General features: G+C 37.3%; 1 protein-coding gene across 1 annotated transcript; it reads right to left on the bottom strand.

The window, feature by feature from the left end:
* Positions 1-1507: 1507 nt before the first annotated feature.
* Positions 1508-25488, bottom strand: CYP2C8 (cytochrome P450 family 2 subfamily C member 8). The gene is made up of 9 exons (XM_003922368.4): positions 25279-25488; positions 23903-24065; positions 23560-23709; positions 21130-21290; positions 19674-19850; positions 11352-11493; positions 8409-8596; positions 4775-4916; positions 1508-2029 (listed from the first exon to the last, which is right to left on the bottom strand). The coding sequence occupies exons 1-9, from the start codon at positions 25444-25446 to the stop codon at positions 1848-1850; spliced, it is 1473 nt and encodes a 490-aa protein (XP_003922417.1). The 5' UTR covers positions 25447-25488; the 3' UTR covers positions 1508-1847.
* Between the last annotated feature and the right edge of the window lie 280 nt (positions 25489-25768).

Here is a 25768-nt window from a genome sequence, read left to right on the forward strand (position 1 = left end):
CCATTTGATTACTAGGTTCAGATAGTGTGTGGCTGTCTTCTCCATTATAACTATATTCTTCTCAACTGTTTAGATGTATTCTGTGGGTAGGTTTTTTGAAATTCTGTAATTACTTTGGACTAAAAATAAATTATAAGCTCCCTTGGACAAGGGTACCACAGAAAAACCTTAAAAACTGTGTTCCCGGCCATGAGTGGATGGGAGATCAGACACACCTCTTTAGACCCTCTCCCTTTTATGGTATGCACTAAACAACTCATCAGCATTAGTGATAAAATACAGCTAGTGCTCGACTTACGACCACGATTGGTTCCGACAGACCGGTCGTAACACAATTTGGTCGTAAGTTGAGTAGGCTATATGTACAGTACTGTGAAATGTTATACAAATTTTTAAGTCATAAGAGATAGTAGTGCTGCCAGAAGCTGGTCCTCACTGTCGCACACCCAGCTGGGCAACGTTTGCACTGCCAGACGCGGAGCAGTCGTGGCTAGCGATTGTGGTCGTAAAGTTGAATGGTCGTAAGTTGCATAGGTCGTAAGTTGATCAATACCTGTAGAGATCATAAGACTGATGGGTCAACTCTTTGTGGCCATAAGATACCAACTTATAAACAGGCATGACAGACAAGAGTTAGTTTATGCACCCCTACACTTAAAGAATAAACTATGTTCTAACTGGCACAAGGTTTTTCTTTTTCTCTAGCAGCTATACAAGCACTGGTCTCAAGATCAGCAATACTAAAACAATTTGCAGCCCCTCTACTACCAGATGCTGACCTTTACCCACTGTTCCACAAGACATGGCTACAGCTTTCACTGGACAAGAGACTGACTTCAGTAACTTTATCCTGATAAGAGGACCACTGAACCTGTGCTTGTTTAACTGTTTATAGAAGCTTTGTGCTTGAGTGCCCTCATGTCCCCACTCCATTCTTTTGGCCTATGGGGTTAAAGATGAGTGGATCAGTGAAGTAGGAATGGAGATTGAATGTCTGAATTCATCCCTCTGTTTTGGTATTGTTGCGAACACTAAACAAAAATCTGAATTCTTTTTCACTTTATGTTTTAACTTAGAATCAAATATGAATATATACTTTCATATGGTTAGTCACATGTTCTGAGTTTTATTCTCTCTCCAAACAAGAACAAAATCCTTGGAAAGTCTCAACAGATTACATTATTTTTCCAATTTCTATTTCTTGTTTTACACATAAATGCAATGATAATTTAATTGTATGGCCCTGAAGTAATTAGCCTCACATTATCTCCACAAATACACAACTGAACTCAATATGTCCCTTAAGGTTGTTTCTTCCCTTGGAGAGATTTTCTCTCTTATAAAGCCAAACCTTCAACTCTAGGTGTCAAACATCCATAGACCTTCCTTACCATCTTCTCCTTTGTCATTCTCTGCTTATCATTATGAGGACAAGCCGGGTTCCCTGGAATTTTCTTTTTTTAAATTTCTTACATTATGCACAAAGGAAGGAAAGTCTGAGAACTGATTAATAACAATAACACTTTTTATTTAGCACATTCACAAAAGAAATATATCTAAATTATCAATAATCAGTTTTCTGTGTTTTACAGTGATAACATTAAAACATCAGTACTAGAAAAGTATTAGCATATATAGCAGTCAATACAAGTGTTAGAGTATGAATAATTGCAAATATATTTGTGCAATGACCTGAACAACTCTCCTTAATGGAGGTTGAATGCTCATGGGGATATTGAGGGAATCAGAAGATGTGATGAGAGGTTAGAGAAGACATAATAGTGGGAATGTCCTTGATAAAAAGTTACAGGTGACAGCAGATCTGCAACCAGATGACCTAGCATTCTTCAGACAGGAATGAGGCAGATCTGGTACAGGGGTGGCAAAGAAACCATCCCGTTGCTAATTGCAGTAGTATTGAGGTTCTTTATATCACCAACATATTTCAGATTAAAGTTCTGTAAAATTGTGGTTAGGAATAAAAATATCTCCATACGGGCGAGTCCCTCTCCTGCGCAAATTCGTTTCCCTAAAGATAACAAAGAGAGAAAGTAGTTACTCCTTTTATTAAACTGTGACTGTTGTGACTTGCACAAACAGAAAATGCAGTAAATAACTGATGAATGATGGTAGATGAACAAACACGTGGATGAATAGAGGGATGAAATGATGGATGGAATCATGGATGGTGGGACAAACAAATGTACAAAAATGGACACACTTACTATCTGTCTAACATCTAATCTCAATAGGCATCTTTAGTTCAACAAATATTTAACAAATACTCATAACAATCACTTCATTAGTTATTTCCACATTAAAACAGGTCTTTTGCCACTTTGAGTTTCCATCTATCATTATATAAATACAAGCATATCTCTGTTTCCTGTTTCAAACCTGATATTCCATGATCTTTCCTTTCACTTTTCACGTAATCTATTCTCTGCTCTAGCCATGCACACTCTTTATCAATGTTGAACGCCCCATGAAGTTTCAAGTTTCATATCCTGTTGTTCATTTTGGCTAAGATACACCTTTATTAGGCTACATTCAGGACATAGGTCCAATTTTATTTCATCTTCACACTATTTATAATCCCCTCAAGTAATAAAACCATACCCTTTCTGGTTTTCCTCAACATTATACTCATGCTTTCATTAAAGCATGGATCACCTGGAATCATAATTTTGTATTTATTTATCTATTGTGCTAAAATGTGAATTCTTGGGTGGGCATGGTGGCTCACGCCTGTAATCCCAGTACTTTAAGAGGCCAAGGTGGTGGGTAGATCACTTGAGGTCATTTGAGACCAGCCTGGCCAATATGGTGAAACCCTGTCTCTACTAAAAATGCAAAAATTAGCTGGGTATGGTGTGGCGGGTGAGCACCTGTAGTCCCAGCTACTTGGGAGGCTTTGACAGAAAAATTGCTTGAACCCAGGAGGCAGAGGTTGCAGTGAGCTGAGATCATGCCACTGCACTCTAGCCTGGGCAACAGAGCAAGATTCCATCTGAAAAAAGACAAGAAAAAGTAAATTCTTGAATGAAGGTCTCTGCCCTTGTCATCTTGGTATCTACAGTGCCAAATATAGAGCAGACATAAAAGGTCAAAGAATAGATCTGCTTTAGTTCTTTGTAAATTCTGGATATCAGCCCCTTGTCAGATGGGTAGGCTGCAAAAATTTTTTCCCATTCTGTTGGTTGCCGATTCACTCTACTGACTGTTTCCTTTGCCGTGCAGAAGCTGTGGAGTTTGATTAGGTCCCATTTGTCTATTTTGGCTTTTGTTGCCATTGCTTTTGGCGTTTTGGTCATGAAGTCCTTGCCTACACCTATGTCCTGAATGGTTTTGCCTAGATTTTCTTCTAAGGTTTTTATGGTAATAGGTCTGATGTTTAAGGCAAATGTCCAACGATGATAGACTGGATAGGGAAAATGTCGTACATATACACCATGGAATATTACGCAGCCATCAAAAACGATGAGTTCACGTCCTTTGTAGGGACATGGATGAACCTGGAAACCATCATTCTCAGCAAACTGACACAAGAGCAGAAAATCAAACACCATATATTCTCACTCATAGGTGGGTGTTGAACAATGAGAACACATGGACACAGGGAGGGGAGCACTACACACTGGGGTCCTTTGGGGGGAAATGGGGGAGGGGCGGGGGGGTGGGGAGGTGGGAAGAGATAGCATGGGGAGAAATGACAGATACAGGTGAGGGGACGGAAGGCAGCAAACCACACTGCCAAGTGTGTACCTATGCAACAATCTTGCATGTTCATCACATGTACCCCAAAACCTAAAATGCAATAAAAAAAATAAAAAAATAAAAAAATAAAATTTCAAAAAAAAAAAAAAAAAGGTCAAAGAATAAAGGAAGGAGATTCCATGGCCAGAGACTCAGCACACAAAATGCAGGTGTGAAAATCAAGAATACAGGATATATGATCATGACTAGAGGAAGACAGAGTGCTCTGGAATCACCATAAAGTAACCTCCTACCTTGCCAATGTTTCCTGAACCCCATGATTATTTAGCAAATGTCTGACATCCTTGATCTAAAGTAAATGTTCTTCTCTGTCATTCATTAACTCCTTCAAAATGCCCAGCCTTCCCTTAGATTTTATCACCTCCTTTGAAGGAGATCAAACATCTGAGTTACTCACTCCATTTTATGTCTCACTGTGTTGTATGAGAGAGCAAGAAGCATGCAGGTCCCCTCTCTATGCCCTACCCAGGGACTGTGGTTTTCTCTCTCAAAGTCCCAGTCTGACTAAATTACAATGACCTGTTTACTCTTCTTCCCTAACTTAGGAGTGAGCCTCTTAAGAATTCATTCTGTTCTCATTGAAACCTGTGCCTCTAGAGCTCAGCCCGGGAGGTGAGGAACACCATGTAGAAAACACTCAAAGCAGTTGTGGACTTAGATACATTTCTCGTGGCAGGTAAGGAAAGATCAGATGAAGTTTGCCTTCTAGGAGGAGCTCTTGGGTAACTTAGTGATGTATCTAATGGCAGAGTTCAACGAACCTAGACATTAGTTTTCTCAGTTAGGAACAATGGAATTAACTCCTCAAAGCCCCACTATCTGGCCCAATAATGAGGGTGTATTGTTAGGGTGGAGCACATGGGTATCGGGAGTTGTGCTCTTGATGATGAACAAATAGCAATTCTACCAGACCCAGAGGAGGTGCCATATAAATTGCAACTGATTCCCAAGAGTTCTATCTTTCCCTTAAATACAGATAGAGATAAGTTTATATTACCTGCTGAGAAAGGCATGAAGTAGTCACTTTTCTTAAAGTTGCCATTTTTATCCAGAAAGTGGCCAGGGTCAAAGGTCGTTGGATTGGGAAATTCTTTGTCACTGTACAGCACAGAAGTAAGTGATGACATTATAGCTGTGCCCTGGAAGTAACAAAACAGATAATCTGATTTATAAAGAAGACTGGAAGTGAGAAGAAGTAGTGGACATCACATAGCCTCATATCACTGATCTTTAGATGAGGAAACTCAGGTCCAGCCAGATACAGTAATTTACATGGATGAGTTTAAGGCCAGTGATGGAATCTAGCTGAAGAGCTTTCCAATACATTTGAAGTCTTACATCTTGGGTACTTGTGTGTAACCTTCTGAATATGTTCTCCTGATCAAGTTTGGATGCCCTTGTCTGTCCCCACTTGCCGCTCTATTTCATCTCTTCAAATTTCACACATCTTGTGTTTAGATTATGTAGATTATGATTTAAAATGGAAATCTCTGTTGATATCTGAAATGTCCAGAGTAACTGTTCATGAAACTTTTGTAAATAAACATCTAATCTAAATATGATATCTTCTGAGATGATAATAACAAGTGCAATAACAAGTAAAAACTATATTTATTTTTACCATCTATAGATTAATGTTAGTTTAAAACACTGAAAAGATAAAATTAAAAAAATTATCACTTTGTCACTATTCAAGTCAGGATCATCAGGTCAGGCAAGGATCATCAAATAAAGCTAGAATCAATGGGTATGTGATTCTGGAAGCAGGAGTTACACATAGTCTTAATGTACCCCCATAGATTTTTGCTAGTTGCATATAAAAAGCAGATCAGGCTGGGCACAGTGGCTCACTCCTGTAATCCCAGCACTTTGGGAGGCTGAGACAGTAGGATCATGAGGTCAAGAGAGTGAGACCATCCTGGCCAACATGGTGAAACCCTGTCTCTACTAAAAATACAAAAATTAGCTGGGTGTGGTGGTGCACGCCTGTAGTCCCAGTTACTCAGGAGACTGAGGCATGAGAATTGCTTGAACCCTGGAGGTGGAGGTTGCAGTGAGCTGAGATCATGCCACTGCACTCCAGACTGGTGACAGAGTGAGACTCTGTCTCAATTAAAAAAAAAAAAAAGCAGAACCTCTGCAATGTGAGATCTGAAGGACACCACCATACTATGTGAGGAACTTAGCATGAACAATAATGGCACATGTGACATTTTATGCTCGTCCCTCATCAATGTGATTCAGTGGGATATTTAAAGCACCTATGTAGTTTTCTTGCCAAATTTGTAGCTGGAATCTTCTTCTAGAAAACAGTCACACAAAACCAGTCTGAGGAACATTTTAAATGACTGCTGGTCTCAAAAAGATCAACTGATTGAAAGGAAACAAACAAGGAAAGGAACTTTCCTTAATTATAGGAGGTGAAAACGTCAACACAAATTAATTATATGCTTGTTCCTTGCCTGGATAGTAAACTGCAGAAGAAAAAAGCCATAAAAATATTCTCAGAAAATTGGAAACATTTAAATTAGGCTGTACTATTATTTGAACAATAACTACTGAGTATCAATACTTTATTACTGTGTATAAGGAAAATCTTCGTTTTGGGGCATACGCACTACAGTATGGAGGTACAGATAGGTTCCAGCACTGAGAAAGACAAGCCTCTCCTGGCTGTGTGCTTTGGTAAAAACAGTGTAGATTGAAGTCCTAACTCTTGCAGGAAATCAGTGACAATTAGGGCAAACCCCATTGCATCTTTATAAGTTATCAATTCTGTCTTCTCCAGAGGATGACATTAGTAATTGAAACCTTATCAATCTCATTGTTTTCCTTCATGAAAATATAACTTCTATTATTTTTAATTGCATAATAGTAAGTGGAATTGTGTGGCTTATAGCACAGCAAGGAAAACATCTGAATACAGAAACCATGTGATAGAAGGTATTGTAAAACTGCAAAGACTAAAATTGGTCTCCAGATTACAAAGGCAAAAATTGGTCCCAGTGATGGAAGAACCTCAGAGAGGTAAGTCCATACCTACAGACCATATGACTGTGTTCACATCATGTTCAATTCTGATTCAGGACAGGAGGTGTTGTCATTATTACTGCCTATGAGAGAGGAATGAATCCATTCTCTGAAATTCTGCATTTTTTCATATATTATATCTGGTACCAAGCCAAAGGTTTTTAGGCATTTCAAGAATGCAACTAAGTGGTCACAAGAAGAAAAGTGGAAGAAAGGGAAAGCAATAAAAACAGACCCGCATTAGGAACATTTCTCACCTAGTTTTATGCAGCCAGCATTATCTTGTTATCATAACTCTGACAAGAAACTTTTGAAGAAGAAAAGTTGCAGACAAAATATCTTATGAATATAAATACAAAAGTCCTATACAATAAGTAACAGAGCAAATACAGCTTTTTCTGTATACTTATATATATTTAGTGAGGGATGTGAGGCCAGTGTATGCAATCAGACAGATGCAGAGAATCAATTTGATAAAATTGCACACATATTCATGACAAAAATTTATATAAAAATAAGAGAAGAGGGAAAATTTTCCTAATCTGATAAAGAACATCTACTAACATCTTAAAGATTTCTGATAAAGAGTATCTACTAAAATAGTAAAAGCATCATTCTTAGTAGTGAAATATTAATATTCTTATACTCTACCCTCCAGCAGATTAGAAATGAAATAAAAGGATGCCCTCTATCACCAATTCTGTTCAGTGCTATCCTGGAAAGACTAGCCAGTGCAATAATGCAATAAAGATAAATTAAGGACAAAATAATTAGAAAATAAGAAATAAAACACATATTAATACATACCTAGATAGCAAGATAATGTATATAGAAATTCCAAGCATATCCACAGGTAAATTATTAGCAATGATCAGTAAATTTAGGAAAGTTGATAGATATAAGGTCATCAGAATAGTAAAATTAGATACAATTACATATACCAGTTACAAATAAATAGAAATTTATAACAATAAAATATTAATTATCTAGGAAAAATGTAATGATAGAGTTGTAAACCACTGTACTGAAACTAAAACATTACTGAGAAAACAGAATAAAGCTCAGTAAGTTGTGAGCATAACCGTATTCATGAATTTAAAAATTCAATGCATGAACATGCTAAGTCTTCTCAGATTGAACTATGCATTGAATGTCACTTTGATAAAAATCTCAGAAGAGTGTTTTGGGAAATTGGCACACTGATTATTTTCAACAATTATTTGAAAATGTAAACACCTAAGAGTAGCCTATTAAGGAGACCTATTATAGGTGAGGAGTTGGGGGGAGATAGCACAGGGAGAAATGCCAGATATAGGTGATGGGGAGGAAGGCAGCAAATCACACTGCCATGTGTGTACCTATGCAACAATCTTGCATGTTCTTCACATGTACCCCAAAACCTAAAATGCAAAAAAAAAGAAAAAAAAGAAAAGAGCTTTATAAATCTTTATAGCCCCAACAAAATAGCAGAAAGTCCATCAAGCTGCTGCATATATGAGAACTGGACTTCTCTCATCTTGTGTTTTTAGACGATTGGAGTCAAACTGGCATTTTGGAAATTTCAGAAGCACAGAAATATAGTGTAAGAGAAACAAGCTTACCTTGGGGATGAGGTAATTTCTGAACTTAATGTCAGTGGTCACCGCATGGGGCACACCAGCAGGGACAAGGTTAATGTATCTCTGGATCTCGTGTACTACAGCATCCGTATAAGGCATGTGGCTCCTATCCTGCATGCAGGGGCTCCTGTGTCTGCCAATTACATGATCAATCTCTTCCTGGACTTTAGCTGACAAGACACAAGGAAGAACTGATGGAAACAGAGATACATAGAACATTTATCATAGCAATTCATGGCCACATTAAACATCACATAAAAATCCCAACAACATTACAAACATGAGTTACATGTCCAGAAGTACAACCAGCCGTATAAAGAGAATTGCCATAAAATAGATACATATCATTCTCTTACAAACTAGTAATTACAGTACACAAGTACATTTCTATAAATTAACACACATAACAACTAATAGAGATGTAAGTAATAAATTTAAAAAATAAACAGAACACAATAAGTCAAGAAATTACAGCACTTGTAAACAGAAAAATAAGAATCAAATAGTATATATATTATCAAAATAATACATGAGGTATACTGCTAAATTGTAATGGTTTTATAAATATATTTGTGTTTGTGTTTTTTGCGCATTCATGTGTGTGTGTGTGTGTGGGAGGTGCAATTAGCAATGGTACTCTCTTTGCTCTTCCAGTTCCCAATTGTGGCCACTTTGAACATGCTAGCAGCTTCTTCTGAAGTGTATATTCATATTTCTAAATAACCACTATCTCTTTATATTTTTTACTTAACAATTTTTAGACAATATTTTATGATTTTCTGGTATGGGAGATGAGAATTTTAATCTCCATCTCTATTCCATATATAGACACACACCCACAAAGCAATATGTATACACACACACACACACGCAAACACACACAATTCTCCTACTTATCGGAATATATTTAGACCAAAATTCTAGGTTATATCACTATTCATTATTTACATCATTCTGACACACACACACACACACACACGCACACACACACACACACACATCTATACACACACATTCTTCGTTAGCTCTTTAGTTAAATCACAATTTTATATGCTTCAAGTTAGACTATTTGCACATGCTCAGGTACATGTTTGCAACTCCCAGTAATAATTTCCCAATTATATGGAAATCTCAGACTATGAATCACATCTCTTTGTTTCTTGACATCTCCTCTACATGTGTTATCCACCTGGTCTTTTCTGAAGTGGTTGTTTTCTGGGACTGGTGCCCAGCAGTCTCTCTGATACTCTCATTCTCTTACATGAGGTCTGCTGATTCCTGGCACCTGTGATTTCTACTGACTTGGTTTGAGAAATGAGATGGAGCACAACCTCTGGTATTGGAGAAAGTTAGTATAGAACATGAAATTTGTAGCAAGCATACAGGTCTATTTTTTTTCTATTAATACACAAGATACTATGCTTGAGAATTCTGATGCTGTCTGAATGCTGATATTTTATACATGACCTAATATATGTCTCTGAAAGATCTTCCCTTTACTTCTGGTGTTCCAAAATTCTATGACCCTGTGTCCTGTGGTGCATGTTTTAATTTCATTTACTTTGCTGAACGCTTGTAACTTAACATGGCAAAATATGGGGGTCTTTTCTCTAGACTTGTTTCTTCTCTGGAGAATATCTAGCTGACTACTGAATGTCAGGAAGCAAGATGGAGAAAAATGCTGAGGCTTTGAATCTGAGGAGTACATCTTTCCCAAACCTTTTTTTCTGGCTTCGCAGCTCACTCTTTTCTGGCCCTGTAAATTATTCCCAAGTACAGGGCTTCTTAGCCTCAGTTTCTCTGGAGAGTGTGCCTCACTTTTCCAGTGGGAAAAAATCAGGTACCTGATAAAAGGAGTTATGGAGAAAACCTGGGAGAGCCTCCTTTTCAGCCCCATTCTCTACCTTCTTTGGCCCTTGATACCTCCAAATAACCTTATAAGAATCATAGTGACACGACACATATTAGCTTTTCCTCTTGATAAATCTTCCTCTGCTGACACTTAGGTTACAACTTCATCCTCTATGCTGTGTCAATTGTCAATTCTCCATTGACTCTCTGTATTTTAGAAATTTGCTAAAGACTTATTGGCTGTTTTCTATTCTCCTCTCCTTTTACTTCAGCAAGTTAATTTTAATTTATAATTTAGTTATTGAAATTTCTGTGAGATCCTGACACAGGGGAAAAGGGATGCTATCTGCTGCAAAACAGGAAGTATTTAAAGGTAAAGTCTAAGGAAATGTAGAATTTACTCTAAAGGTAAATTGTAAATTCTAAAGAAAAGTTGTATTGGAAAGATGCAATTATTAACCCCCCTTCCAAAAATTCCTATTTGGTAAAACCGCAGTTGTATGAAACACACTTCTAGAATAATAAAATTCCTTTAGGTATGGCCTCTGCTTAAATGAAAACACCTTTCTTAGGAGTCTTTTAGATTACTTCTCAAACTGGAATTTATCTCAGGATGCCTCACTACAATTCTAGAATTTCCACTTATGCTTCAATAAAGATTGTTTTTATCTCCCTACCCCAGCATTAGAGCATGGAATTTTCAAAATGAGAAAAGATATCTTCAAGAATGTACCTACTGTTCAAAGTGGACTTTTCATAATAAAACCAACATTCAATACCAGGCCAAATTATGTTGGCTCTCCCTACCACAAATTGCCTCTGCTGAAATCCAGACACTTAATCAGGGCTTTATTCATTTTGCTGCTGCCATACTGTTTTTACTTATCTTGGTCATCCTCCTCCATCGTGCGAAGATGTCCTTTTTAATGATGTCATCAAATTTAGACAGATTACAGCTGATGACACAGAAATTTAAAGAATGAAGCTTCTCTAAGGGAAACAGAATGGAGGACACTGGCACCATCTTCTCAGCATTGTTCTGAAATTCAGTTTGTTCATCATCTGTGGTCCTACCTGTGACCTCCGGGTGCTTCAGGAGGAGCAGGAGTCCATATCTCAGAGTGGTGCTTGTTGTCTCTGTTCCAGCAACAAATAGATCAGCTACAGTGCTAACCAAGTTTTCAATAGTGAATTCAGACTCTTGGTTATCCTTTTCCTAGAAGTGATTTCATGCAATTATCTGAGAAATTACGTGCCAGCATATCTAATTACACTAAATTTTTTAAAAAACACACTGTTATAAAATTAGCCAGGAGAGAAACTGGGCGATACAGTATTAGAAAAAATAACCATATGGTATGGCAGAAACTGCAGATCAGTTGACTCAAACTTTATTTCCTGATAGACCTACAAATTCCATTCATGAAATCATTTGCTGCTTAGTTTAGTTAAAAAGAATATTTATTTCCCCAGAAATATAAGCAGAAGTACATTGATGCCCTGTCTTAGTTCAATTTGTGTTATATAACAGAATACTGTAAACTTGGTAATTTATAAAGAAAATAAATTTATTTCTGATGATTCTAAAGACTGGGAAGTCCAAGAGGATGGCACTGGCCTCTGGCAATTGCCTTCATACTATTTCATTGCATGGCAAAAAGTAGAAGGACAAGGAAGGGTAAGAGTGAGAGAACAAGAAAGAGCCACACTCACATTGATAACAAACTGTCAAGAACCACACAACTCTCGCAGTAATGATATGAGTATACTTATAAGGGCAGAATACTGATGACCTAGTCATGTCTTGTTAGGCTGCACCTTCCAACACTATTGCACTGGGCAATCATTTTTAGTGCATGAACTCTAGGGGACACAATCAAACCAGAACATGAATCTTCTTTTATTTTCTTCTTATTACTCAAAACACAAATGTGAAGGAGGAGGTAGGTTTGACATCATCTTGGGACATGAATATTTGGTCATAGTCATCAAGACTTCTATACTAAATATGGTGAAAAAAAAATAAGGCACTTGACTCTCTGATGCTTCAGGGCTACCATATTATTTCTAATCTAGCCCACCATAAGACTTCTTGTATTTGAGATGTATAAACCAACTATTTGGTTAAGCTCTTGATATAGTTTGTGTAATAAATACTTGTCTCCCCAAATCTTTAGTTGAAATCCAATCCCCAGTGTTGTATTTGGGACCTGGTGAGAGGTGATTGGATCATGGGGGTAGATTTCTCATGAATTTTTTTCCTTTGATGCTATCCTGAAAATAAGTGAGTTCACATAGATCTGGTTGTTTAAAACTGTTTCTCTAACTTGCTTCTTCTCTTGCCATGTGATGTGCCTGTTGCTGTTTTGCCTACTGCAATGAGCAAATGCTCCCTGAGGACTTTCCAGAAGCTGAGGAGATGCCAATATCATGCTTGTACAGCCTGCAGAACTGTGAGCCAAGCAGATCCCATTTTCTTATAAATTATCTAGCCTCAGATATTTCTTTATAGCAATGCAAGAATAGCCTAACACATTCATTTTTATAATTTTTTTCTTATTTTTAAGTGAAAACAATTTTAGTTTATAAATATAGGTAAATTGGGGCCATATTATGAAAAGCATTACTCTCTTGAATCAAGAGTTTGCAATTCTGTTCTTTCATCAAAAATTTACAAAGACTCAGTATTGCCTACATATTCATTATGAAGCTGAAATTGTTTAAAACAAATATGTGAACAAAACTAAGAATAAAATGTAATGAAAGAGAATGAGCTCACAAAGACAAGATAGGTCTAACAAAATTGCAATCCAGATGGGAGGCAACAGGCAACTTATTCTAGGGAACAAGTTCAGGAATAAGTAGGAATATACAAAGTGAAGAGAAATGTCAATTATTAATACAAAGACTTGAGGTATTAACTGCCTATATTGGATGCAGAAGAGTAGGGGCAATGCAAATGCCAAGGCTAAGGGACTAATCAAATAAAGATCTCATAAATGTAAAGTGTGAGTATACCTTTGATAAGTATTTGAATTAGCAATCAAGAACTCCCATGCTAAAAAAAGTTCCAGCTCAGGATATCTTCATTAGTGAATTCTACAAAAATAGTTAAAAAGAGCTCAGATCCAAGGGAAAAGGAAAGAGACCTTATGTGAACAAGGTAATGTCCTCAAGAAGTCTCAAAACCACAGCTCACTACAGTACTTGTGCTCATGAAGGCAAAGAAGCCCACCTTGACCTCAGACCCTAGCAGTCTTCAAGATTGGGTAGGAAAGCAGAGAACACTCCCACCTGCCACCTGCCTTTTCCATAGATTACTAAGTCTCTCAGTGTTTGACCTTTGCCAGCTTCTTACTTTATTTGTGTGTGTGTGTGTGTGTGTGTGTGTGTGTGTGTGTGTTTGTGAGTTGTAGATTCTTCCTTTGAGTTGACCAATAAGCTCCATTACTCTCTCTTTCATACTCTATTTGGCCTATGATTATTCACCTGTAATATTGGCTCTTCATTTGAGGATAATTGGTCATTGACTTCTTTGTCAGCCAACTGGAAATCTCTGATGCCTCAGACTGTGGAAAGGCCTGAGAGATGTACAGTGGCTTAGACTGCACTCTTTGGTACAAAGGAGGACAATGTTGAGTGGGGCTTAACTGGGCCTGCCTATCCTCTGGTCTCCCAACAGCAGGTGCAAGCACCACCACTGTTGGGAGTGGCAGGAGAGTTACATAGACTCTGTAAGATTTCCTTGGTTATAAATAGCCTTAGTATGGTGGTTTTCTCAAATGCCAGCTGCACTAGCAATGTACTGGGCTTGTGAACACACTCAAGACCTTCTGGTTAGCTGGGATAATGTAGGCATGGTGTTAGCTGATATAAGACAAAAGTTTTCTCCTTCACAAATGCTATGTTATTTTGACAGAAGATGCGGTAATAGGCTGTGCCCATCGGTTTCCAGCTAGGAGATGTTTCTTGCAGGAGAGAGCCACCTACGGAGGTAGCTGTAGGATCTGTGCTTGGCTTATATTTCCCAGGGGAACATGTAGAAGAATGAGATATGATTTTCTATCTCACCATATACAACAATTCATTCAAGATAGACTAGGACTTTTATGAGACTTGAAATCATAAAAATTCTAGACAAAACCCTAGAAAAAACTCTTCTGAGCTTTGGTATAGGCTAAGGATTTATAACTCAGTGTCTAAAAGCAATTTCAACAAAAAAAGTTGGCAATGGGACCTAAGTAAACTAAAGAGCTTCTGCACAGTAAAAGAAATGACAAGCAGAGTAAGCAAATAACCTACAGAATGAGAGAAAATATTTTCAAAATATACCTTCAACAAAGGACTATTTTCTAGAATCTATAAGGAGAAACCCAAGTAGTATCATTAAAAAGTGGGCAAATAGAACGAACAGAAATTTCTCAAAAGAAGGTATACAAATGGAGAGTGGAACAGGATGGCAGAATAGAAAGCTTCACTGATTATTCCTCCTGCAAGGACATCAATTTAACAGCTTTTTACACAAAATGTACCTTCATAAAACCAAAATCAGATGGGTACCTAGATTTAAATGTATATCATTGAAAGAGGAACTGAAGAGGTAGAAAAAAATAGTACTGAATTACTGACACCCTCTTTTCCCCTGGAAGCAGTGGCATGGTTCAGAGAGCATTTCTTAATACTGAGGGAGGGAAAGCATAGCAATTTTAGAGCATAAAATCAGTGCTGTTCTGTTATGGCAGAAAGGAAAACCAGCCCAAATTCGGCTGATGCCCACTGATGCATTTAAACCAGCCCTGGCCAAAGGTGAATCTTTGATACCAGTAGTTGGAACTGAGTTTCTATAAGCCTCATCACTGTGGGCTATAGGACTCTGGGACTGTAAATAAACTTGAAAGGCAGTCTAGGCTACAAGGACTGTAACTTTTATGTGAGTCCCAGTGCTGAATTGGGTGCAAACAGTAGACTGGGGATGGGGGTGTGCAACCTGAGACACCAGCTGGGGATGGGTAAGGGAATACTATCATCCCCCATCTCCTAATCCCAAGCTGCCTAGCTTTCACTGCCAAAAGAAACTCCACTGCCTTTAGAAAGGAAAGAGAAGAGTCGGAAAGACTGCATTTTGTGGTCTGAGTGCCAGCTAGGCTGTGGTAGAGCAGAACACCAAATAGACTTCTAAGGTTTTTGACTAGTCTTGGGCTTCTGGGTAGTACCTCTGGACATGCCTGGGGACTGAAGGAACTTGCTGCACTGAAGGAAAGGACACAGGCCTGGCTGGATTCACCACCAGCTGATTGTAGAACCCCAGATCCTTGAAAACATGGCAGTAGCTAGGGAGTGGTTACAGCAGGCTTTGGACAAGACCCAGTGCTCTGCTGACTTTAAGCCTAACCCAGTGCAGTCACAGTGGTGGTGGATACATGGGTGCTTGTGTTACTTCATCCCCAGCTTTGGATGGCTCAGAACAGAGAGAGAGAGACTTTGTTTATTTGGGAGAAACCAAAGGAAGAGAACAAGGGTTTCTGCCTGGTAATCTGGAGAATTCTCTTGGAGCTTGTCCAAGATTATCAAGGTAGTACATCTACAAGTCTTCAAGAACCACTGCATTACTGGTCTTGGAGTGCCCCTAAAGCAGATACAGCTTAGATTACAACACAACTCACTTCCCATTTATTTAAAAAAAAAAAAAAGTGCAATTCACTGCCAGCGTAGTATTCTAGGGGCAAATCAAAACAGGTTAAGTCCTTCTTAATATCTGGAAAGCCTACCAAGAAGGATGGGTACAAAAAAAATCCCAGACTTCAAACATGACAAAAATAACCGATTCTTGAATGTCCAGCCACAGATGAACATCGACAGGTATAAAGAAAATCCAGCTAAAAGAACATGTGCTAACCCAATGCAAAGAAACTAAGCGTTTAGATTTTCACAATTTTATATAAAATACCTTTGGAATTTTTATGCATATTATTATTATAAGGAATTTTTCTTCTATTCGTATTTTTGGTGTTTTTTTTATCATGAAGAGTATTGAATCTTGTCTTATGCTCTCTCAGGTTCTATTAAGATGGTCATTTTGTAAGATTTTTTCTTTCCATTTAATAAGGTGGTGTATTACATTGATTGCTTTCTTATTGAACCACCCTTGCATTCCATGTATAGATCCCATTTAGTTATGACATATAATCATTAATTAAAAAAAAATGCATAACATACAAATTGCTAAATTATTTCTCTTTCTTATCTAATAGTTTTGGCTAGGGTCTTAAGTACTATGTTGAATAGCAGTAGTGAAAGCCAATATACTTAGGTTTCTTCCCACTGATTTTAGGTCATTAGCTTCTAAATTTTCACAATTTGATATAAATACCTTTGGAATTTTTATAAATACATTGTATTATAAGGAATTTCCCTTCTATTCATATTTTTTAGTGAATTTTAAAGTTATACTCAGCAAACTGACACAAGAACAGAAAATCAAACACTGCATGTTCTCACTCATAGGTGTTGAACAATGAGAACACATGGACACAGAGGGAAGCATCACACACTGGTATCTGTTGTGGGGGACTAAATCAGGGATGGAGGGGGATAGGGAGGTTGGGTAGCAATAATATGGGGAGAAATAACAGATACAGGTGATGGGGAGATGGAGGGAGCAAACCATTTTGCCATGTATGTAGCTGTGCAACAATCCTGCATGATCTACACAGATACCCCAGAACCTAAAGTACAATAAAAATATATATATTAAAAAAATTGCCGGGCGCGGTGGCTCAAGCCTGTAATCCCAGCACTTTGGGAGGCCGAGGCGGGTGGATCACGAGGTCAAGAGATCGAGACCATCCTGGTCAACATGGTGAAACCCCGTCTCTACTAAAAATATAAAAAATTAGCTGGGCATGGTGGTACGTGCCTGTAATCCCGGCTACTCAGGAGGCGGAGGCAGGAGAATTGCCTGAACCCAGGAGGCGGAGGTTGCGGTGAGCCGAGAACGCGCCATTGCACTCCAGCCTGGGTAACAACAGCGAAACTCCGTCTCAAAAAAAAAAAAAAAAAAAAAAATTAAGGATTATACATCATGAATAAATGGGATCTATAGGAGGAATGCAAGGGTGGTTCAATACAAAAATCAATCAATGTAATACACCACCTTATTAGAAGGAAAGGAAAAATCTAACAAAATTGTTATCAAAAAAGAAGCTGAGAAAGCATAAGACAAAATTCAATAGTCTTTATTAGACAAAGGTCTAATATCCAGAATCTACAAGGAACTTAAATTTGCAGGAAAAAAAAAAACCCATCAGAAAGCGGGTGAAGGATACGAACAGACACTTTTCAAAAGAAGACATTTATGCAGCCAACAATCATATGAAAGAAAAGCTCATCATCACTGGTCATTAGAGAAATGCAAATCAAAACCACAATGAGATACCATCTCATACCAGTTAGAATGGCAATCATTAAAAAGTTAGGAAACAACAGATGCTAGTGAGGATGCAGAGAAATAGGAGAGCTTTTACATTGTTGATGGGAGTGCAAATTAGTTCAACCATTGTGGAAGACAGTGTGGCAATTCCTCAAGAATCTAAAACTAGAAATACCATCTGACCCAGCAATCGCATTACTGGGTATATACTCAAAGGATTATAAATCATTCTATTATAAAGGTCGATGTACACATATGTTTATTTCAGCACTGTTTACAATAGCAAAGACTTGGAATCAATCCAAATGCCCATGGATGGTAGACTAGATAAAGAAAATGTGGCACAAATGCACCATGGAATACTATACAGCTATAAAAAAGAATAAATTCATGTCCTATGCAGGGACATGGATGAAACTGGAAACCATCATTCTATGCAGACTGACACAAGAACAGAAAACCAAACATCACATGTTCTCACTCAAAAGTGTGAGTTCAGCAGTGAGAACACATGGACACAGGGAGGGAAACATCACATGCCGGGGCCTGTTGCAGGGTTGAGGGCAAGGGGAAGGAGAGCATTAGGACAAATATCTAATGCATGTGGGGCTTAAAACCTAGATGATGGCTTGATGAGTGCAGCAAACCACCTTGGTACATGTATACCTATGCAACAAACCTGCACATTCTGCACATGTATCCCAGAACTTAAAGTATAACTTAAAAATTCACTCAAAAATATGAATAGAAGGGAAATTCCTTATAATACAATGTATTTATAAAAATTCCAAAGGTATTTTATATCAAATTGTGAAAATTTAGAAGCTAATGACCTAAAATCAGTGGGAAGAAACCTAAGTATATTGGCTTTCACTACTGCTATTCAACGTAGTACTTAAGACCCTAGCCAAAACTATTAGATAAGAAAGAGAAATAATTTAGCAATTTGTATGTTATGCATATATTTTTTTAAAAAAATTAATGATTGTATGTCGTAACTAAATGGGATCTATACATGGAATGCAAGGGTGGTTCAATAAGAAAGCAATCAATGTAATACACCACCTTATTAAATGGAAAGAAAAAATCTAACAAAATGACCATCTTAATAGAAGCTGAGAGAGCATAAGACAAGATTCAATACTCTTCATGATAAAAATAACCCAAAAATATGAATAGAAGAAAAATTCCTTATAATAATATGCATAAAAATTCCAAAGGTATTTTATATAAAATTGTGAAAATCTAAATGCTTATGTCCCCAAATCAGGGGGAAATGATCCAAGTGTATGCAATTTCACTACTGCTGTTCAGCACAGTACTTAAGTCCTAGCCAAAACAATTAGACGAGAAAGAGAAATAAAAGGCATTTAGGTAAGAAAGGAAAATGTAAAACTATTTCTATTTTAAAATAACAGTTCTATATAAATAAAAGTCCATAAAACCCACACACACAAAAAAAAAACCAGGAGCTGATAAATGTTTTCAGCTTAATTGTACTGTGTAAGATTGATACAGGTATGAGTTGTATTTGCTTATATCAGCAATTGAGCAATATGAAAATAAAATCAAGGAAATAATTAAATTTGCAATAGCATCAAAAGGGCCAAAAGTCCTAAGAATCTACAACCAAGAAGATAAAAGACTGAAAACTATCAAGTGTTGCTTAAAAAAATATAAGGAATACCTAAATAAATGTAAAACCATGTCATGTCAAAGGATTGAAAGAATCGAAATTGCTAATATGGCAATGCTTCCAAAAGATAGGGTCTATGCATTCTAGCCATTTGACAATTTTATATTTTCCATGATGTTTGGTGCAGGTTCATAAACACAGTATGTAATTAAGATGCTTGTCAAACATTGCTGACCTGACCATTTAAACATCCCTAGTAAATTACAGAAGGATTTGATGAATCACACAATGAAGAAGAAATCAAAATACTGAGCTGTTGCTAATGTCTTACCTGCTGCATTTTGATCAGGAAGCAATCGATAAAGTCCCGAGGATTGTTAATATCCAGTGATGCTTGGTGTTCTTTTATTTTCTCCTCAATATAGCTTTTTGTAAGAGCAACATTTTTAAACAATTTGTTGTGAGTTCCTGGGAAATAATCCAAGAAGAGAGGGAAAATATTGCAGACCTAAAAGAGAAAAAAATAGTAAATATAAACAGGTCATAGACATATGTATCTTCCACCAAGCCCTGATTAGAAATTATAGCTATAAATATGAATAGAATATTGTATCTATTTTGATGGGGAAATTTTTATTGTGCATGTATAGCAATTCTCTCTACCTAAAGATTGGAGGGAGAAAATTTTGACCAGGGAATCAAAGATAATAATTTTCTTCACTCATACATCATTTTTATTGTATAAAAGTATTTCTATTATCAATTTTCTCATTTTTAAACCAAGTCTTCCCTACAACCTTGAAATATAATATGGCATGAATTACTATGATTTATACTTAGTCGATGATTCCAGAGGTTAAGGGAGTTTGGGCAACTCACGGAGAACACAAAGCTAGAGCTCACTGTTTTTATTTCTGTCAAGTAGCTTCAAAAATGGAATCAGTGTGTTAGAAGTGGGAGCAGCTCAAAGATACCTTAAAACCCAACTGTGCACCTGGGTGTTTTCTCTAAGATCACACAAATTTTTTATTGCTGTCAAGTAGCTTTGAAAATGGAATTAGTGTTTTAGAAGTGGGAGCAGCAAAAAGATACCTTAAAACCCAACTGCGCACCTTAAGTGATTTCTCTAAGATCACACAATTATTATTTAGGCAGAATGTAGGGCATGCAACTCAGGAAACGGTAAAATTTGGATGTTTGTTTATGGTTCATACATCATAACACCAACTCTTTTTGTCATTCTTAACCCAGCTGCCTCATTAGCCAGGATCTCAGCTGCAGCATCAAACACCCCTGCCCTAATCAGTGTTTCCTGGCACCTTCTATGGTCACAAATATTCTCCCTTTTTGATGGGAGATATTCCTTCCCTACATTAGGACATTTCTGCAGAGTAATGTGAAGAAGAGGTCAGTAAGTGTGGATTGGAGGATAAGCCTACTGAGTAATGAAAATCTTCAGAAAGGCCCCAGATGTCCATGGAGTGATATGGGCATGATTTTGGGCTTTCACCAAAGTAGTTTATCAAAACAGCCTTTTGGATTTAGTGGATAAATCACTGGTCAGGAGGCCAATAGACTTGAAAGCAACCCCTGTATTAGGGCATTCATTTTCTGTGTGTAAAATAAAAAGCTTGGTCATCTTTCCTAGATGTTCACTTCATAAATTTCTGAGGACTGTGGTGTTCAAACATGCACTTCATGCCTTGGTAAATCACCAAATAGAATTTTGGACTTATCAGAAAAAAGAGCATAGGTGGTTTCCCAGGAAGATAAAATCTTGGCCTTACCTGGATCCATGGAGAGCCCAGAATCCTGAAGTTTTCATTGAACCTTTTCATCAGGGTGAGAAAAGTCTCATCTTTATAATCAAATCGATTCTGGAAAACAACGGAGCAGATCACATTGCAGGGAGCACAGCCCAGGATGAAAGTGGGATCAAAGGGTGAGGCTAAAGATTTAAAAACAATTTTAAAATATGATTAAAATGTAAATATTTAAAAGATACGCATTTATCAAGACATAAAGGGAATTTATAAATTTTAAACAATATCTTACAAATTCCTCATATGTCCAAAAGAAAAAATCAACATGAATGAAATCAACATATCATTTTTACCTTAAATATGAGCTGTGCATTACAATCTAGCTAAACAATGTCACTTCACATGTGGTAATTCATATCCACTGCCTTTACTTAAACTCTTTTAACCAAAGATGTCTTTTATTTTGGAAAGAAAAAGACGACTTTTTCAAAATCCAAATAATTCAAGTTTTTAGAGAAGGATCACATCTGTCTGCAAAGTCTCTGGACGATAAAGCACAGAGATGGGAAGAGAAAAGTTGGGGACCTGTAAATGTCTTATATGTAGTGAATAGCTGAAAGCATTGTGGGCTGAACCAACAGAAATAAAGTCAGGGAGATTGGGACTGAATGCATGTGTTTGAGGGAACAAATGTGAAAAGCAGATACATCCATGTAATATGAGAAGAAAAACTAATACAAATGAGCATTAAGTATAACATAGATTTGTTTATCTAAATAAGTAAAATGGATAACTTTTTATTTCAAATCTAAATTCCAGTAAGGCTAACCAAAAAGTAAATTGATAAATGGAATCTTTTTATTTCGTTTTTCAATTTGTAAAAAAAGAATTTCCCTCCTGAAGAAATAATGTTTATCATTCCCAACCATCCTCCAAATTTAATTCATGTGGGCGAAACTACTGTTTTGTGGATTCTGGGATATTATTCAGTATAGTCATTAAGATAAGTATGTTTTAATGCAGTTGTAAATTTGGCCATAAGTTAGGCCAAGTCTATCATTTTACAGGTACAGAAATTATTTAAAAGATTTTTGTTTTTTGGTGAGGGAATCTCTAAAATGAAATTGCTGTAACCAAGTCACTAGTGAACATTAATGGAAAGGGCTCCCAAATTCACATCTATAGCTCCTAAATAAAGGTGACATGAAATGAAAGAGTTCTGAATAAAGTTGGGACATTGGAACATTGAAAAACAGGAAACCTACTGAGTTAGCTACTTCTATGACAGGCTCCTTTAAACATTACAGGGCTCTAAGTTTCAGAAAAAGTGTTGTTTTAGCCAAAGGGAGGAAAGGTAATGTGGGAAGACTTGGTGAATGTGTGTGTGTTTGTGTGCATGTGTGTGTGTGTGTGTCTGTGTGTGTGTCTGTGTGTGTGAGATTCTCAAGTACAATCTGATTTTCAGGGCTTTTTGTCATTGCATTTGGGAGAGTAAATGGAAAAAGGTAATTTGATATCCCAGCTGATAATCATATTGATTATGACAAGTACTTCATAGGTGAATAGGATTGGCAGTGGGTCAAAAATGATTATCACAAATTTCAAAGCTAAGATCCAATACAGGGGAAGAAAAGATGAGCAAAACTGAAAACATAGGCTAGTTAAAATTAAGGAAGAGAGGATAAAGAGTTTTTAATCATAGTTAAAATCTAGTTAAACAAATTATTTACAAATTAGTATTTGTATATTTTGCTGAGTTATACTATGGAACATATTTACTCAAACATGTAAATTGTTACAGTAAGTAGTGGTTAACAAGAAGTAATTAATCCTGACAGTTTTCAAATAGGACTGTGTTTCCTGAGAAATAAGAATTGATGAGAACTGTACTGAGATATACCTAAGAAAGTAAAAACATACATAGTGTCATTGCTGGCTAGAGCTGAAGGCATGGACCTGGAAGGAATTCCCAGACATGTGAGTCTGATCATATGAAAAAAATGCTAATTAAATGAAAGCATATGTCACTTAGTTCATGTTCCATAAAAGTGCAATGGGGTCATTTCCACCATGTCCACCTTCCAAGTGTTCTCAGGTGAAATGTTCAGGTGGTGGTAACACAGATTTATGCTATGGGGGAAACCTTCTTTAACTCTTTTCAAAAATGAACTCAATACCCTTAGTTATAATTTTTGATTTGGAAACCAGGAAACAAAATTGAGCAGAAAATAGGATTAAATGATCTTTTATCCCTGCACCATATGAACCAACACATCAGTACAGGCAAACCACAGATACACAAAACCTCTCTTGTCTCTGTGCTTCAAACCTGCTTCTACCACCTCAGGGCTGACAACCAGGATGCACAATGAAGATCGGGCCACCCCTGAAATGTTTCCAAGGATATCAGTGAAGACAGCTGACTGTTAAGGTCAGTGATGCAGAATCACCCACCCTCGTTTTTTCTCAACTCCTCCACAAGGCAGCGGGCTTCTTGTTGAACACGTTCCTCAATGCTCCTCTTCCCCATCCCAAAATTCCGCAATGTTGTAAGGGAGAAACGCCGGATCTCCTTCCATCTCTTTCCATTGCTGAAAATGATTCCTAACAATAACAACAACAACAACAAAAAAAAAAGGAGGCAGAAACTGGGAGAATTCACAACCAAGGAAGAAAGAGCTGCAACACTCGGCAGCCATGCAGATAGGCTAAGCTCTGCGGAGAAGCTCTTTAAGTCTCTCTTTTCCATCCTCCTCATCCCAGTTACCAAAGCTGACACAGGCATATGCGCACCTACCAAGTTCTTTGCTAGTTCTTTGAGATACTGGGAAAATGCCTCTTCCAGAAAACTCCTCTCCATTATCAATCAGGGCTTCCTTCACTGCCTCATATCCGTGCAACACCACTACGGGCTTCATGCCAAAATACACGGTGAACACAGGACCATAGACTTTTGAGAGCTGGGAAAGGAAATGCAAATAGCAGCAAAATAAGTCACGAGCTGCTCCAAATATTATGTGTGATTCAGACTAATATTATCATTGTATCTTTATGTTTATATTTGCCACACATAGATTGGATATTTCTGAATTTTGTAATGAATGTGATGGTGATTGTTACAGCTGCTACTTATATATAGCCTATGATGTGCCATGGAATACCCAGGCAATTGGTACACAAATCACAGTTAATCCTCACTTCAACACATTCAGCACATTCATTTACCCCATTTAAAAAATGAAGAAACTGAGGCCAGAGAATTCCAAATTCATTCTGAAAGTCCAACAGGTAATATATAGAAGCTCCAAACTTGACCCTCTGCTAATTTAAACATTGATGCTTGAGCAATTTATCACTCCTCCATGTCCACCTTGAGGCCAATACCCAGCTAAGGACTTCAGGGTCACCTGTAAAGCTCTTACCATGAGGATTCTGACTCAGCAGTCCCATCATGAACCCTAGAAATCTGTATTTTCAGTGTCACCCCAGGCAATTCTAATGCCCAGTTCAGTTTGTAACTGCTGGTATTACCAATACGGAAACATGAAGCACCATAAAGGTAGAATCAGGACATTCAGCATCTCCTGAAAGAACCATTTTTTCCATTCTCCTGCAACCTTGACTACAGACAACAGCTTTGTGCAGAATCCAAAAGAATTCTGTTACCACTAATTGGACCCTGACTATTTACTTCTTTATTACATGCACCTATGCTTGTCTTGAACCCATAGATATTTTTATTTCACATCAGGTATCAAATGAATCTTCAGAGAAGTTGAATTTTCATGGCTATTCTGAATAAAACACAGGACTACTATAGTAGAGGACTTATTGGGTGAAATTTCTAGTCACACACACTTCCCTTCAGTCAAAAATTGTAGAAAAACACTATGAAGCAAAGAAGGGCGACAGCACTTCAAACTTTTGCCACTGTGTTACCTGATTCTATCATACAGTGACCCCAATGTTTATGTATCTACAAAATGCATCAACTTACTCCACTATTTCTGACAATGACAGACTTAAAAAGACAAACATCAAAATTCAGAGGCAGTATTTTGCTGTACAATGATCTATTGCAATAGTGTGCTTCCAGGAATATATTTTACCTAAAAATAACAGTCAAATAACTTATCCTTTGCAAGTGACTGGGGGAACATAAAGTTTACTTACATTGCCGAAAGATTTGCTGGTGTCCTTAACATCTATCTGTAGGATGTTTCCAATAATAGGAAGAGGAGTGGGGCCAGGAGGGAGCTTCCCTCTCCCAGAGCTCTGTCTCCAGAGTGAAAAGAGAAGCAAAAAAGAGAGACAGAGCAACAGGACCACAAAAGGATCCATTGGAGCCTCTTCTTCTCACTAAGACAACTGTGAGCTTGCGCTGCCATGCTTTTATAACCCTCCCTTGCTGATTCAGTGTGTCTCTTTGACATGTGAAGTAAGCAATCATCTAGATCCAATTTGTGCTTTTTTTCTGAGTGGACTTTGGCCCACGGATAGAGATAAAATGTTTTTCTGTTCTTCTCCTTCCTTCCAGTGCCAATCAAGGAGATTCTGGTTTAATTGTATTGGATTGGAGTCCAGGTATTGTTAATTAAAATAAAAGACCCTGGGTGTTCCAATGTGCTGTGATGATGTAGAAACACTGAAGTAAATGATTCTA

This window comes from Saimiri boliviensis, chromosome 12 (genome assembly GCF_048565385.1).
Source record: "Saimiri boliviensis isolate mSaiBol1 chromosome 12, mSaiBol1.pri, whole genome shotgun sequence".
Lineage (NCBI taxonomy): Eukaryota > Metazoa > Chordata > Mammalia > Primates > Cebidae > Saimiri > Saimiri boliviensis.

Bases quoted from the DNA above. Each gene is read 5' to 3' on its own strand.
- CYP2C8 (XM_003922368.4), bottom strand. From the start codon at position 25,446: ATGGATCCTTTTGTGGTCCTGTTGCTCTGTCTCTCTTTTTTGCTTCTC. The intron at 11,494-19,673 runs GTAAGACATTAG...AATCACTTCTAG, and splicing joins TCCTGATCAAAATGCAGCAG to GAAAAGGATAACCAAGAGTC. The intron at 4,917-8,408 runs GTAAGCTTGTTT...TGTTACTTCCAG, and splicing joins GAAATTACCTCATCCCCAAG to GGCACAGCTATAATGTCATC.